The 14,863-nt window shown below is 38.3% G+C and overlaps 1 protein-coding gene across 1 annotated transcript; it reads left to right on the forward strand.

The window, feature by feature from the left end:
• The first annotated feature begins 12,488 nt into the window (after nt 1-12,488).
• On the forward strand, nt 12,489-13,999 carry LOC107772024 (alpha-glucosidase-like). Its single transcript, XM_075246877.1, has 4 exons — nt 12,489-12,606; nt 12,759-12,940; nt 13,349-13,404; nt 13,633-13,999. The coding sequence occupies exons 1-4, from the start codon at nt 12,489-12,491 to the stop codon at nt 13,997-13,999; spliced, it is 723 nt and encodes a 240-aa protein (XP_075102978.1).
• The last annotated feature ends 864 nt before the right edge of the window (nt 14,000-14,863 follow it).

A 14,863-nucleotide genomic window follows, 5' to 3' on the forward strand; every position in this document is an offset into this window, starting at 1 on the left:
TTACATTATTCCCCCACTAATTTATGTCTTGTCCCCCATTATATTAAACAATTATATCAAATGTTCAATTCCGAAAATACCCCTCCGACCTTACTGAAATTACCAATTTACCCCTGAACGTACTGCAATTTACCAAACTACCCCAACCAAAATACAACAAATATAACCAATTTCTAAACAAATTCAAACAACAAATCACATGAACACAGATGAATCATACAGCTTCAAATTAATGGGAATAAATTAACCATATTGGGAACCAATCCTGGTTAACTTAGACAAAAAATGGATGAGCAAGGAAACAACAATATTAACAACAAAAATAAACTGGAACAACATGAATCATAATTAACGGAAACGAAATGCAAACTGAAATCATATGATGAACAACAAAAACAAGAATTATTTTGACTGAACAATTTTTTAACAACACTCCTACTTTTAGATTTAGCAAAAATAACAACTGATCATAACAAGCAAATAGATTCACATCACTAGACTTTAATAAACAGTTTGAACTTCAAATTAAATCTAACAACATCATAACAAAGATGAATGATTCAAACTAAAATAAACACTCGACATTATGAACACACTTGAAAAATTCAAAAGCAACAAACTTAAAAATACATGAACACAAATTTCCTCCAATATAAACAAAGAACCTGGGTTCGAATGGCAACCTCGACGTGCTGTGTATGAACTGTTTCAACAAACCCCGACCAAAGCTCAAACAAACGAGATGGTTGAGTCTCGTCGTTGAACCAAATGCTCGACGAGGCAACATGGAAGGTGAGACGTTTGGGCTGTTCATGGGTTCGAAAGAGATGGTGGTGGAGGGCAGTCGTTCATGGCGGACGAAGCTGTGGCAGTGGTCGTTTGTGGCTGGTCGTTGTTCGTCGAGGAAGTAGGAGGTAGCAGCGACGAGCTGGGATGGTTGTTGGCGGAGCTGCTTGGACGTAGCAGAAGACGCAGCGACGCAACAGAAGCGACTGTTTCAGGTGGTCGTCCGATATGGTGAGGAGGGGATACTGTCGAGGCCAATGAAGAAGATGAAGGAGTAGCCATGGCTGCCATGGGAGCTCGAGATTGAGCTTGACGACGAGGAAGATGAAGGCAGAAGCAGCTGGGTCTGTTTGGATGTAGCAGAAGCAACAAAAGCGTAGCAGCCATGGGAGCTTGACGAGCTCGTCAATGGCGGATGTTATTCATCGATGAAGACGAAGCTTGGGGCAGCAGCTAGTCGAAGAAGAAGATGCACAGTAATGGGGTTCATTTGCTCTTTAATGGAGGACGAGGGAGGGGCTGTTTGGAGTGAGCAGCCATGGATGGGCTTGGAAGCTTGGAGAAGAAGAGGGAAAGAGAGAGGGGGGCGGATGAGTTTTTTTAGGGTTTTTTCTTGTTTTGTTTTTGTGAAATGTAAGATAGGGAGATGGGGTGTTGGGTATTTGTGTTATGGGGCGGACTGGGTCGACCCGGTTTGAAGTGGACCGGGTCATGGGGAAGGTTGGGTATTTTTTTGGGCTGTGGTTTGAATTTGAAGAAGAGCCCAATTCCTATTTTCTTTATATTTTTGCTCTCTTTTCTTCTTTTATTTTTTCTAAAACTAAATTCTAAAAATCCTTAAATTAAGTTATAAAAGCGCAAATTAACTCCCAATAACAATTAACGCACAATTAAGTAATAATTAAGCATAAAATTGTACATTTGGACATTAAATGTTAAAAATGCAAAAATGCCTATTTTTGTAATTTTCAATTTTTGTAAAACAAACTTAACTACTAACAATTGTATAATTAAATCCTACATGAAAAATGCGACATATTTTTGTATTTTTTTTATTAATTTAACAAATAAACATGCACAGACAAATACAAATAATTATCCAAAAATGTCACAAAAATTCTCAAAATTGCACACCAAGGAAAATCATTTTATTTTAAATTTTTTTTGGGAGTAATTCTTTCATAGGGCAAAAATCAGTGCTTACAGGGTGCATTAACTTGGTATTCTCTTTTAACTGAAAATTCTATAAATTCTTTTGCTGAGCTTGCAGATTCTTTTATTAAAGCACATTCGGGAGCACAAAAGGTTGAGAAAAGAATGGAAGATATTTTCAAAATCAAACAAGGGGATTCAGAGTTGCTTAGAGATTTTGTTTATAGATTCTAGTGTGAAAGAATGACTCTACCCCGTGTGCCTGACAACTGGGATACAATAGCCTTTGCGAGTAATTTAAATGACAAAAGTTCTGAAGCCACGGGACGACTCAAAGAAAGCCTTCGAGAATTTCCTGCAACCACGTGGAATGATGTTTACAACCGGTATAGTACGAAGCTGCGAATTGAAGAAGATACCGTACCTAAGTTTCATCATGAAGAAAGGGGTGGTTCCAGAAGATCAGAAACCGAAAAAAGATCAGGTAAAAACAGGTACGATCCATATATGGGACCTGCAGGAAAAGACCCACAGTCAAAACAAGATAGCTAGCAATATGATCAAAAATCGAGGAACAGGGACTCTGGTTCTTCTTCGAAATTCAGGAATGATCGGAACAAACAAGAGTCACGAGATGATGACAGAAGTTTAAAGGCATGATTCGGCGGATATAATTTTAATGTCTCTACCTCCGAGCTCGTGGCTGTTTTGAGAAGCATGGGAGATAAGGTACGGTGGCCAAAAGAGATGCGGTCAAATCCAAATAGACGCAATCCAGATCATTGGTGCGAATTCCACAATGATCACGGGCACAAAACTTCAGAATGTAGATTCTTGCAGAGTGAAGTGGATCATCTATTGAAGCAAGGGTACCTCACTGAGTTATTTAGTGAAAAAGGAAAACAAGCCTATATGAAAAATAGGCAAGAGCCACCAAAGCCTCCTTCACCCAAGAGAACAGTGAATGTGATAAGTGGGGGAGAAGATATTCACGGCATAACCTACACAGCCTCCAACAGTGTTTCTAAGGTAACAATTACACACGGGAAATGGGTGCGGCAGGTTTTAGAAAATGAAAGTATTTCGTTCGATGATGCATATACCAAAGGAGCGATAACTCCACATAATGATGCTCTGGTAATATCTTTACTTGTACATGATACTAATGTAAGATGAGTTTTGATTGATCCAGGGAGTTCAGTAAATATTATACTATTAAGGGTATTACGTGAAATGCAAGCTGAAGATAAAATGATACCCAAGACGCACACCTTGTCAGGCTTCGACAATTCAAGTGTGGTAACAAAAGGAGAGGTAATTCTAACAACTTTTGCTACAGGTGTTGTTAAAGAAACTAAATTTCAGGTAGTTGATAAAGCAATGGCCTACAATATGATCATGGGGAGACCATGGATACATGATATGGATGCTGCCCATCAACTCTACATCAAGTTTTTTAAATTCCCATCACCATGGGGAATTTGCCAAATTCATGGGGATCAGCAGACAGCTAGAAGTATCGACGCTGTAACAGGAATGAGCACCGTAAATAAAGAAAAATAGCAATTACAGGAAGCTGTTGAAGGTGTAAAAGATCAAACTTCAGTTGAACAAGAAAAGACAGATTTGGACTCGAGGCCTGATACAATTCAGGAACCTGAAGAAAATGAAAGCATCAAAACAACAATTGAAGAGCTCGAGGTAGTTATATTATTTGAGTAATGGCCTAAACGGAAGGTTTATGTCGGAGCCAATTTAAGCTCAGACATGCGAGGTATGATAATTGAATTTTTAAAAGCTAACGTAGATTGCTTTGCTTGGTCCCACGCTGATATGACAGGGATACCACCGGATGTGATGACTCGCAAACTCAATGAGGACCCTTCTTTCACACCAATAAAGCAAAAGAAAAGAAAGCAAGGTACTTTCAAGAACCAGGTGATTCAGGATGAGGTCCAAATTTTATGAAAAATTGGGTCGATCCGCGAGGTAAAGTATCCTAATTGGTTAGCTAACACGGTGGTCGTACCCAAGAAAATGGTAAGTGGCGCGTTTGTGTGGATTATACCGATCTAAACAAAGCCTGTCCAAAAGATTCTTTTCTTTTACCACATATAGACCAACTAATTGATGCAACCACAGGTCATGAACTTTTAAGCTTTTTAGATGCATATTCGGGATATAATCAAATTAAAATGGATCCTAGTGATGAAGAAAAAACTTCTTTCATCACAGACAGGGGGACTTACTGTTATAAAGTAATGCCCTTTGGTCTCAAAAATGTTGGGGCAACCTATCAAAGATTGGTCACCAAAATGTTCCAAGAACATTTAGGGAAGACAATGGAGGTATATATAGACGATATGCTCGTCAAAACCCAGCAGTCTCATGATCATATTTCTCATCTATCTGTTACATTTGATATTTTGCGAAAATTTAATATGAAACTCAACCCAGAAAAATGTGCATTTGGAGTTGCATCAGGTAAGTTTTTGGGTTTTCTTGTTTCTAACCGTGGTATTGAGGTAAATCCTTCTCAGATCAAAGCAATAGAAGAAATTCCTGATATCCTTACTAATAAAAAGGAAGTCCAAAGATTAACGGGAAGAATTGCAGCTTTGGGGAGATTTATTTCCAAATCCTCAGAAAAGTGTTTTAAGTTTTTCTCTGCACTCAAAAAACAAGATCATTTTGAATGGAATGAAGATTGTCAAAACCACCGTTATTGGAAAAACCAAAGGTGGGGGAAAAACTTCTCATCTATCTGGCTGTATCTGAAGTTGCGGTAAGTGCTGTTTTAGTCCGAGAGGACCAAGGTAAACAATCTCCTATTTATTATATAAGTAAGTCCTTATTAGATGCTGAGACACGATACCCACAGCTAGAAAAGTTAGCATTAGCTTTGATCATGGCATCTAGAAAATTAAGACCTTATTTTCAATGTCATCCCATTATTGTAGTTACTGCTTTTCCGCTTCGAAATATTTTGCATAAACACGAACTTTCAGGAAGATTAGCAAAATGGGCTATAGAACTAAGTGAATACGAAATCATTTATCAACCCAGGACCGCTATAAAATCTCAAGTACTAGCTGATTTCGTGGCTGATTTTAGTCAAGGGATGCATTTAGAAGCAGAAAAAGAATTACAAGTTTTTAATGGTGCAAACCCGGGGACTTGGGTTTTATTCACTGATGGTTCATCTAATGTAAAAGGGGAAGGCCTAGGGATAGTCCTCGTACCACCTACGGGTGAGACTATTAGACAGGCTATAAAATGTCACTCTATAACTAACAATGAAGCAGAGTATGAGGCTGTAATTGCAGGTCTAGAATTGGCACGAGAACTCGGCATAACACAGATTATAATCAAGAGTGATTCTCAACTCGTGATCAATCAAATGCTGGGGACTTATACTGCCAGGGAGACGCGAATGCAAGAATACCTCGCAAAGGTACGAGAGTTAATAAAGCAATTCCAAACTTGGAAACTACTGCAGATCCCAAGAGATGAGAATGTAGAGGCAGATGCTTTGGCTAATCTTGCATCTGCAGCAGACGTAGCAAACGATACAAATGCTTTAGTCATACAATTATTTCATTCCGTTCTCGAACCTGATAAAAACGAGGTAAATTTTAATCATTTAACATGGGATTGGAGAAATGAATTTGTTGCCTTTTTACAGCACGGTACCGTGCCTAATGACAAAGGAAAGGCTCACGCGCTTCGCAGAAAAGCTGCTCGATATTGTTTATATCAAGGAAATCTTTATCGAAAGATGTTCGGTTGACCACTAGCAAGGTGTCTCGGACCCTCTCAAACAGAATATGTGATGTGAGAAGTGAACGAAGGACATTGTGAAAATCACGCAGGGGGGAGGTCACTGGTAAGCACATTAATTCGCGCAGGATATTATTGGCCTAAGATGGAAGAAGAGGCAAACAATTTCATGTCCAAATGTGATAAATGTCAAAGATACGATAATAATATGCACATACCAGCTGAGTTACTATACCTTGTTATAGCCCCATGGCCCTTTATGAAATGGGGAATGGATATCGTAGGTCCACTTCCACAAGCAAAAGGTCAGGTAAAGTTTCTACTTGTACTCACAGATTATTTCACTAAATGGGTCAAAGCAGGAGCATTTAAACAAGTACGAGAGAAGGAAGTTAAAAACTTTATATGATGAAATATAATATGCCGCTTTAGAGCACCAAAGGAGATTGTGTGTGACAATAGACCACAATTCATAGGAGCTCAAATCACAGAATTTCTTCGAAGTTGGAAGATTAAAAGGATAACGTCTATGCCATAGCATCCAGTTGGTAATGGACAAGCGGAATCCACTAACAAAGTTATTATCAACAACTTGAAGAAGAGGTTACAGGATTCAAAAGGTAATTGGCCTGAGGGGTTACCTGGAGTATTATGGGCTTATCGTACAACGACAAAAACAAGCACCGGAGAAACACCATTTTCAATGGTTTATAGTGCGGAATCTTTAATTCCAGTTGAAATAGGTGAACCAAGCACACGGTACGATTGGGCAACAGAGGAATCTAATGATGAAGAAATGCGGGTCAACCTTGATTTGCTTGAAGGAAGAAGAGAAGCTGCATTGATAAGAATGGCAGCACAAAAGCAAGTAATTGAACGATATTACAATAGGAAAGCACGCCTCAGATTTTTCAAAATTGGGGACTTCGTGCTTAAGAAGGTGTTCCAATCTGCAAAGGCTGCTAATTCAGGAAAGCTAAGTCCAACGTGGGAAGGACCATACAAAGTTCGTGATATTGCGGGAAAAGGAGCATACGAGTTGGAGACAATGGACGACAAAGTTTTACCCTCATATTGGTATGCCGTCCATTTAAAGAGATATTACTTCTGAGAAAGTACCCAGGGTCACGTATCGCCATGTTAAAATTTTTCTTTTGAATTATTAATGTTTTACTAACGATTTTAGATGCTAGGCAAAAACCGTAACTCGTGCCAAATGATGAGTCACAACCTGCAAGGCAAAATAGAGTATTCTAAAATTCCCAGCCCAGGGTTACAATTAATCTGATGGAAATACACACGAGTTAGGTAGTCTTCATCTATAATCGCACCTCCGAGTCCCGTATATTTTTCTGTTTCAGGAAAAGGACCAAATTGAAAGAAATAAACAAGTGCTCGAGGCTTCATACTTCACCGCTCAAACACTTGGGGGACTACATATTATACACAGATATGTGTAGAAAAATAGATACAAATATCGAACAAAAGTCGGCCACAAAGAGACAAGTGTTGAGAAAAAGTTATGAAGTCTTCAACATTCAACAGAGTCATCTCTCAAACTCATAAATGAAGTCACCTCTCAAACCCTTCCTAATATATAAAGATAGGGTCATGACTATGTACTGAAATAGGTTATGAAGAAAAACCTTGTTTATTTTATGTTATGTACAAATCTGTTACAAGAAAAACAGTTACGAGAAAGTTGTAGATGTATTTTAATACATGTAATAGTCAAAAACTTGTTAAAGTTCATGAATAAAAACTTGCCAAAGTTGTTTCATACAAAACATGTGTATTCCTATTTCTTTTATCGTATTATAACACCATTATGAAGTTGAGACGTCTTTTTCATTAAGTGTCGATAAAATAAAAGGACCCTCTTTTATAAGCCTCATGTTGATAATCCATGAGAAGAATCATAAAGCATTTTAAAAGGATAAAAATGCTAAGCTATTCTATAAGTCCTAGATAAATAGGCAAGAATAAAATATACAGAAGTACCAATAAAACTTCTTAATATAAAAGACTAAGTACAAACTTAGTCAGCAAAATATTTGTTTTTTACAAATGCCCCATTATGATAACTGGGGACTTCATCAAAAGATCCCTTAAAGTTGCCAAGGGATAACACCACCAATTAATAAAAACAAAAACAAAAACAGCAGTAAAGTTTGAAATACATTCAACTAGTCACTGAAGGGGTTGGAACATCAGAAGTTGCAATTTCATTTCAGGGGCTATCACAAGCACGGTAACAACTTCTGAGGGAGCAGTAATAGGAGCAATTTCAATTGGGCTTGGAATGTTAAAATCACCGAGGGAAGCAAGAGTCACGGGAGCTTCAGCTTCCATGGACTGTGACATAGAAGTTTCACCCTCGGGAGCCGGAATTGCAACTCCCATTGCCGCAGTAGCCACTTCTTCATTTAAAAGCTCTTCCGTTCCAGAAGCGTCAAGTGCAGGAGAAGGAGTATCAACAGGTTGTTGACTTTTCTCGATAGTGTCTAAGACTTTGGCTAATTCAGATTGCAAATCAAAGCTTTCCTGAGCAGCTTCCATCAAAGCATCACGACGAAATTTCAGGAAAGCCCAACTTACCTCTATGTTGAAGTTCTCCTCCAGAAGTCCATACTCCCTTTCCCACATAGCAAAATCGTTCTTCAATATTTGGTGTTCAGCTAAATGGGAATCAAGGGAAGCTTCAAGGGAGGCATGAGAACTCTTCAAAGCTCGAATCTCGTCAGAGGAGGTCTGTAAGTCAGCTTGAGCTTGAGTCAAGCTTTGCACTAATTCTCCTGCATACTCTTCTTTCTTGGATAAAAGTGCCTTAAGCTCCCTGACTTCTTCACTAGCCTTTGATAATTGTTCTGACAATGAGCTCTCCAAAAGCTCTTTATCTCTTTTAAATTAGCTTGAAGAAGCCTTGGCAGTTGCTAGTTCAGAAGTCAAACCACGCTTTTGCTGCTCCAGGAGATTTCTACTTTCTTGCAACTCCTCTATGGTCCCCTGAGCATTCTCAAACAGTTCTTTCCAATTAGCTGCTTTAAGCTGGGCTCCCCTGGCTATTTCCTCGTCCTCATGGATAGATTTTTCAGACTCACGGGTTTTCTTTCCAGAAGGGAAATTCTTCCCATCAATTCTGTACCAATGAGGTTAGCCTACAGAGACAACTCATAGAAATAAGGATTTGTAGATTAAAAACAAAAAACTTGTTGGTAAAGGAAAAATACCTTCAAAGTAGAATGAACTATGTCATTCATTAGAGTCAGGCAGCTGTGGCTCTCCATCTTCTTCTTCTCAATATCTACGATTAGAGGCTCGAGCCAAACATCAGCTCTACCAGTCTTTCTCAAAAGGCTATGGTTGGCAGGAACTTCAAGAGTAACACTTCTCATAGCCATGATTCCACTGCTAGAACCCGCCTCTGTATGCTGAACAAAGGGAGGATGAGCAATGGAAGGAGGAGTAGTAGAAAAGGTAAACACAGCAGCAGGAGTGATATGAGTCAAAGTAGGGATGAAAGGAGAAGATGTAGATACCAACACAGGAACGGAAGCAGGTGCAGTTGAAAACGGCAAAGGAACGGAAGTCCTCAAAGCTGGTAAAGAAATACTGTCGGTTGGCAAATGAATGGAGGAAATAGGAAAGAATGAGGAGACATGAGCTTCATCAAAAACAGGGCCGAGCTCGCCACTCTCAAAACCACTATCAAAAAGACGCCGAGTTGATTCATTAGTATCTCTTGGCACGCTGTCCTCGTCAGAATGAATCAAAACAGGCTCGGTGGATGAGGTTTGAGCAGGGGTATTTTCAATTTCATCACTATTAATGACTCGTCTCCTAACTCTTGGCCTGACAATTAAAGAGGTATCTTCCTCTTCCTCATTCTCAGAACTTGCTCCTATAGCTTTCCTTTTGGGAAGCGAAGCTCGAGCCTTGTTCAAATCAAGTGCAGCATTAGCAGACATGCGAATGGCCATAGCTACATCAGCTGCCATTCCTCTAACACCAAATCCTGATTAAAAGAAGGATACATAATCAACATTGAGAAAAAGGTGCTTAACATGTAAAAAGAAAAAAACGTGTAAAAAGGGACATACCATGTGTTTTCACCTTCCAGCCATGTAAAGAAGAAATTGATTTCGAAGTTCTTTGATCCTTAGGAGCAATCTTCAAAATTGAATCTACCCAACCACAAAAGTCATGAATAAGTTCCACATCTCCCATGGTTGCTACAAAAAAACAAAAAGAGACGAAGTTAGAAAAAGAATTGAAATTCTCAAAAATAGGTGCGATAAATAAAAGGAAACTTACGTGCAAAATTCCACTTCTCAGGGAAGGGAATATTTGTTTCACCAAGCAAGTCCACCGTACGTACAACAACGTAACGGGTATACCATCCACGATCTCTGTCATCTTCAGGGCTTACCAAAATCTTTTTGCTTCTTGCAGTTAAGGTAAAAACCCCATGGTGCATTAAATTGGGATGGTATAAATGAATAAGGTGAGAGAAGCTGAAGTTGACATTGGCTTTGGCAGATAAGTATCTCATACAAGCCACTTCTCTCCACACTAGGGGACCGACTTGGGCCAAACAGATTTTAAATAAACGACAAAAGTCAATAATGACTGGGTCAACCGGAGGATTAAAACCCAAAGTAAAGGGGTAAGTATAAACAAAAGAGTAACCACTTCTAAAGGAAGAAATTCTTTGATTTGGGGAAGGAATTGACATCCGAAGACTATTGCTCCAGTTACAATCCCTTATGATGGTAGGAATTGTAAGCTCGGTCACTAATGAAGGATAAGTATCAGCTTTTTCTAAATTTACAATTTGATTTTGAAGAGACGTTCTATCTCTCCCAAAAGACAAATCACTGAGAACAATTTCATCGACTAAAGGTTCTTGAGAAGAATCAAGGATTTCTTTACCTTTAGAAGAAGGGGTCTTCGGAATAGAACTCCCGATACTAGAAGAAGAAGAAGCAGGACCAGATAAACCATCACGAGCGGACCCTAGGCCCAAGCTCCGAAGCCTACTTCATCTGCCTCTCCTATGTCTTACGGGAGCATTGGGGAACTGATCAAGAATTGGAACTTTTCTAGGGTTAGGGTTTGGAGATGACATTGTTGAAGAAGGATGTACTAAAGGGGAGAGAAAATACAAGTAAGTATGAAATTGCTTGTTGAAGATCTATGAAGAAGAAGGTAAACGAAAGAGGGTTAAAAAAGCTTATAATGACAACCGTCAAACTTAGGAGTGCAATGATGGAAAGCCTATAATAAAGGCAACTATCATTTCGTGAATAGTGTGAATGAAGAAGTCTCGAAAAAGGGTGTAGAATTGCAGAACCAATCAGAAAGTGACACGTATGTAAAGCATTAAATAGAAGGAACAATTGAAACGTCACTATTGTCATAATATTAATTACGACAAAAATTCCCTTTTTATGAAGATCCACTTCCCAATTATTTAATTGATAAATAAATGGAAAGTGGGGGGACTATCTGTATTGGGAAAAAACTGAATTTACATTGAAGGTGACGTGACATGACACGTGGACTGGTCAAATGGTCAAAACATGATGATCAGTTAAGAGGCACGAGTGACAACAGATAGGGGGAAAAGAAAGCAACATAGGTGTGGACCGTTACTAAAATAGGTACGAGTCTCGTACCTATTCAAGTCATTTAAAGACCGAAGATCGGAAGAAGTTGAAGATACGAATCTGATGACGTAAAAGAGTCTAAACACATCATTAAATATCAAATACGTTAGAATATTTGAATTAAATAGAAATGATTGTGTAACGTTTCTTTTAATGTCATTTATTGCCCATAATTGCCCCATTAAGACAAAGACATTACATCTTCTCCTAGAATCAACTATAAAAGAAGAAGGACTCAACATTTGTAGGAACACAAAATACTATTGAGATCTTACTGAAATACAAAATTATTTACTGCTTTACCATCATTCTCAAAAATATTTTATTTTCGTCTCCTGATTATCAGTAACCCGAATTTCTTTTTAAGCTTTGGCCAAAGACTCAGATGTTTGGTTAAACAGTTATTAAAATGAAATTTTTTCAATGCCGAGTGTATAAATGTTAAACTCTTGAATATCTAAGTCTTACTTTAAACCAGCTGTATTAAATGAGTGAACATACCCTAGTTAGTACAACCTACCTTGAGAGGAACCTAAGACATACAGGCGGAGAAAGGCATTGAATAGAGCTCAAACTATGACCTATGAGCTTATCTTATTTAGGTTGCATTACTCAATACTCAGTCTAGGTAACCTGTCACAAGTTCTTAGGGTGGATAGCGGAGGATCATTTTCTTGTAAGAGGGAGATAGTAATATTACTATATTAATTAAAGGGAAATTGTTCACTATAAATTGCCTCATTCTCAGAGACGGCCTTGCTTTTAACATTGTGCTGAACTTTTCATGTGAAAAGGTCATTAAGAAGAAATTTAGGAATGCAAAATTCCTCAATCCCTATCAGTCCAATACTGGTTGAAGTTGAAGTTTGTGATCCATTAACAAAGATTTGCTTACTTACAAGCTCTTTCTGTTAGATGCTCAGCTTCAACCTTCATACACTTGCAAATACTCTCACGTGTTTCAAAGTAATTGTTTGTGGATATAGGTTTTCACCAATATCGGTGGGGTTACAATAACATTGATGATGTTGAACTGGTAGTGGATATAGTTATGCAAAGGCTGGGATCCCCCTGGAGGTTATGTGGAGTGATATTGATTACATGGATGGTTTTAAGGACTTCACACTCGATCCAATTAATTTCCCAATGGATCATGTGAGTTTTTTTCTCAAGAAGCTTCATCAGAATGATCAGAAGTACGTTCTAATAGTAGATCCAGGTATCTTCTCACCGTCATCAAGTCTAACAATTTCCCATTGACATCTTACTCTCTAAATTCTCTTATTTATGTAGCTAAATTAGGTTAGATTATGACTCCTTATCATTGTGAAAGAAGTCGTGTTATTTTGTTCTTCTTTCTTCTTACTGCAGGAATTAGTATCAACAACACATATAACACCTATAAGAGAGGCATGGAAGAAGATGTCTTCATAAAACACGATAATATGCCCTATCAAGGGGTTGTTTGGCCAGGGAACATTTACTATCCTGATTTTCTAAATTCAGCTACTGGAATATTTTGGAGAAAAGAAATTGAGAATTTCAACAATCTAGTACCTTTTGATGGTCTGTGGCTTGCATGAATGAACTATCTAATTTCATAACTTCCCTTCCTACACCATCAGCAACCTTTGACGACCCTCCCTATAAGATAAACAACTCTGGCGATCACTTGCCTATCAATCATAGAATAGTTCCAGCCACTTCAACACATTTTGAAAATACTATGGAGTATGATGTCCATAACCTTAATGGATAACTAGAATCCAGAGCTACTTATAACACTTTGGTTAATGCCACTGGTAAACGATCATTCATTCTTGCAAGATCAACTTTTCTTGGCTCTGGCAGATATACGTCACATTGGACCGGAGATAATGCTGCTACCTGAAATGATTTGGCATACTCCATTCCTACTATCTTAAGTTTTGGACTATACGGAATTCCAATGGTTGGAGCAGATATATGTGGTTTTTCATGGAACACTACTGAAGAGCTTTGTCACTGCTGGATTCATGTACATTCATGTTTGGAACTTTGTCTACAAACTTTGCTTCTCTCGCAAGCTAGAACTTTAGGCCAATTGTAGAGGTCTATTTTTTCTTCTTTTTTTTTTTTTTTTTTTGGGGGGGGGGGGGGGGGGAATGAGATTAACAATATGGTAAAATCTTGAGAATTGTATAAAAATATTTTGGTAATTTGGTTGAACTGCTTCTACGCCAATTTTGCCTTGAATTCTAAGTAGATTGAGAAAGATTAGTTTTGTGAAGCTTGGAGCATTTTATCCATTTGCAAGAGACCACTCTGCTAATGACACTACCCGCCAGGAGATCTATATTTGGGAGTTAGTTGCTGAAGCAGCCAAGAAAGTCCTTGGGCTCCGATATCAGTTACTTTCATACTTTTACATACTGATGTATGAGGCACATACAAAAGGGACTCCCATTGCACGGCCCCTTTTCTTCTCTTTCCCTCAAGACACCAACACATATGATATTAGCACACAGTTCCTTCTTGGTAAAGGTGTCATGATCTCACCTGTACTTAAGCAAGAAGCAACCTCAGTTGAGGCATATTTCCTTGTTGGAAACTGGTTTGACCTCCTCAATTAGTCTCGTTTCGTGAGTTTTAATCAAGAAAAATTTATGACACTTGATGCACCACCGGATCATATAAATGTACACATTCGTGAATGGAACATATTGGCCATGCAAGGGGAAGCAATAACAACACAACGTGCTAAGAGGACTGCATTCAAGCTCCTTGTCGTGCTTAGCAGTAGCGGAAACAACACTAGAGAACTATTTGGTGAGGATGATGATGAGATGCAGATGGGAAGAGAAGGAGGGAGGTGGACATTAGTCAGGTTTAACAGCAACTTCATCGGCAATAAGATTGTGTTAAATCAAAGGTTGGTAATGGAGGATACGCGATGGATCAAGGATTGGTCCTTGAAAAGATGACATTATTAGGATTGAAAAATGTGAGAGGATTGAAGGGCTATGAGCTTGTTGGTTGCATGGGATCAGACCGGCAAGGGAACACAAGAATGACGAAAAATATTGAACCGAGTGGACAGTTTGTTACTATGGAAATCTCAGGGATTTCAATATTGGCTGGAAAGGAGTTCAAATTAGAGCTATACGTTAGTAGTTAATAGAGGACTCAAAGTTAGATATAGTGACATAGTGCAAAGACTTTTTTGCACTATCAATGTAGCTTAATTAAGTTATGATAATATGTTACTATTACTATTTTACCAAGTTATCAATTAAATGTTTATCATAAAAATTTACTTATAATTATCTTATAAGTGATATGATTATGTAAATACTTTCTAAACAATCAGACCAATGATCACCCATGACTTATGTGACACACTAGTGCCATAAACGCATTTGGTGGTCTTATTGGCGCATATGTTGGTGGGGTCTTCATGAAAATACACTCTACCCCCAACTTTTCAACATCATTGT

The sequence above is a fragment of the Nicotiana tabacum genome, chromosome 3 (genome assembly GCF_000715075.1).
Source record: "Nicotiana tabacum cultivar K326 chromosome 3, ASM71507v2, whole genome shotgun sequence".
In the NCBI taxonomy this organism is placed as follows: domain Eukaryota; kingdom Viridiplantae; phylum Streptophyta; class Magnoliopsida; order Solanales; family Solanaceae; genus Nicotiana; species Nicotiana tabacum.

Bases quoted from the DNA above. Each gene is read 5' to 3' on its own strand.
- LOC107772024 (XM_075246877.1), top strand. From the start codon at position 12,489: ATGGATGGTTTTAAGGACTTCACACTCGATCCAATTAATTTCCCAATG. The intron at 12,607-12,758 runs GTATCTTCTCAC...TTCTTACTGCAG, and splicing joins CGTTCTAATAGTAGATCCAG to GAATTAGTATCAACAACACA. The intron at 12,941-13,348 runs GTACCTTTTGAT...TGGTTGGAGCAG, and splicing joins TTGAGAATTTCAACAATCTA to ATATATGTGGTTTTTCATGG.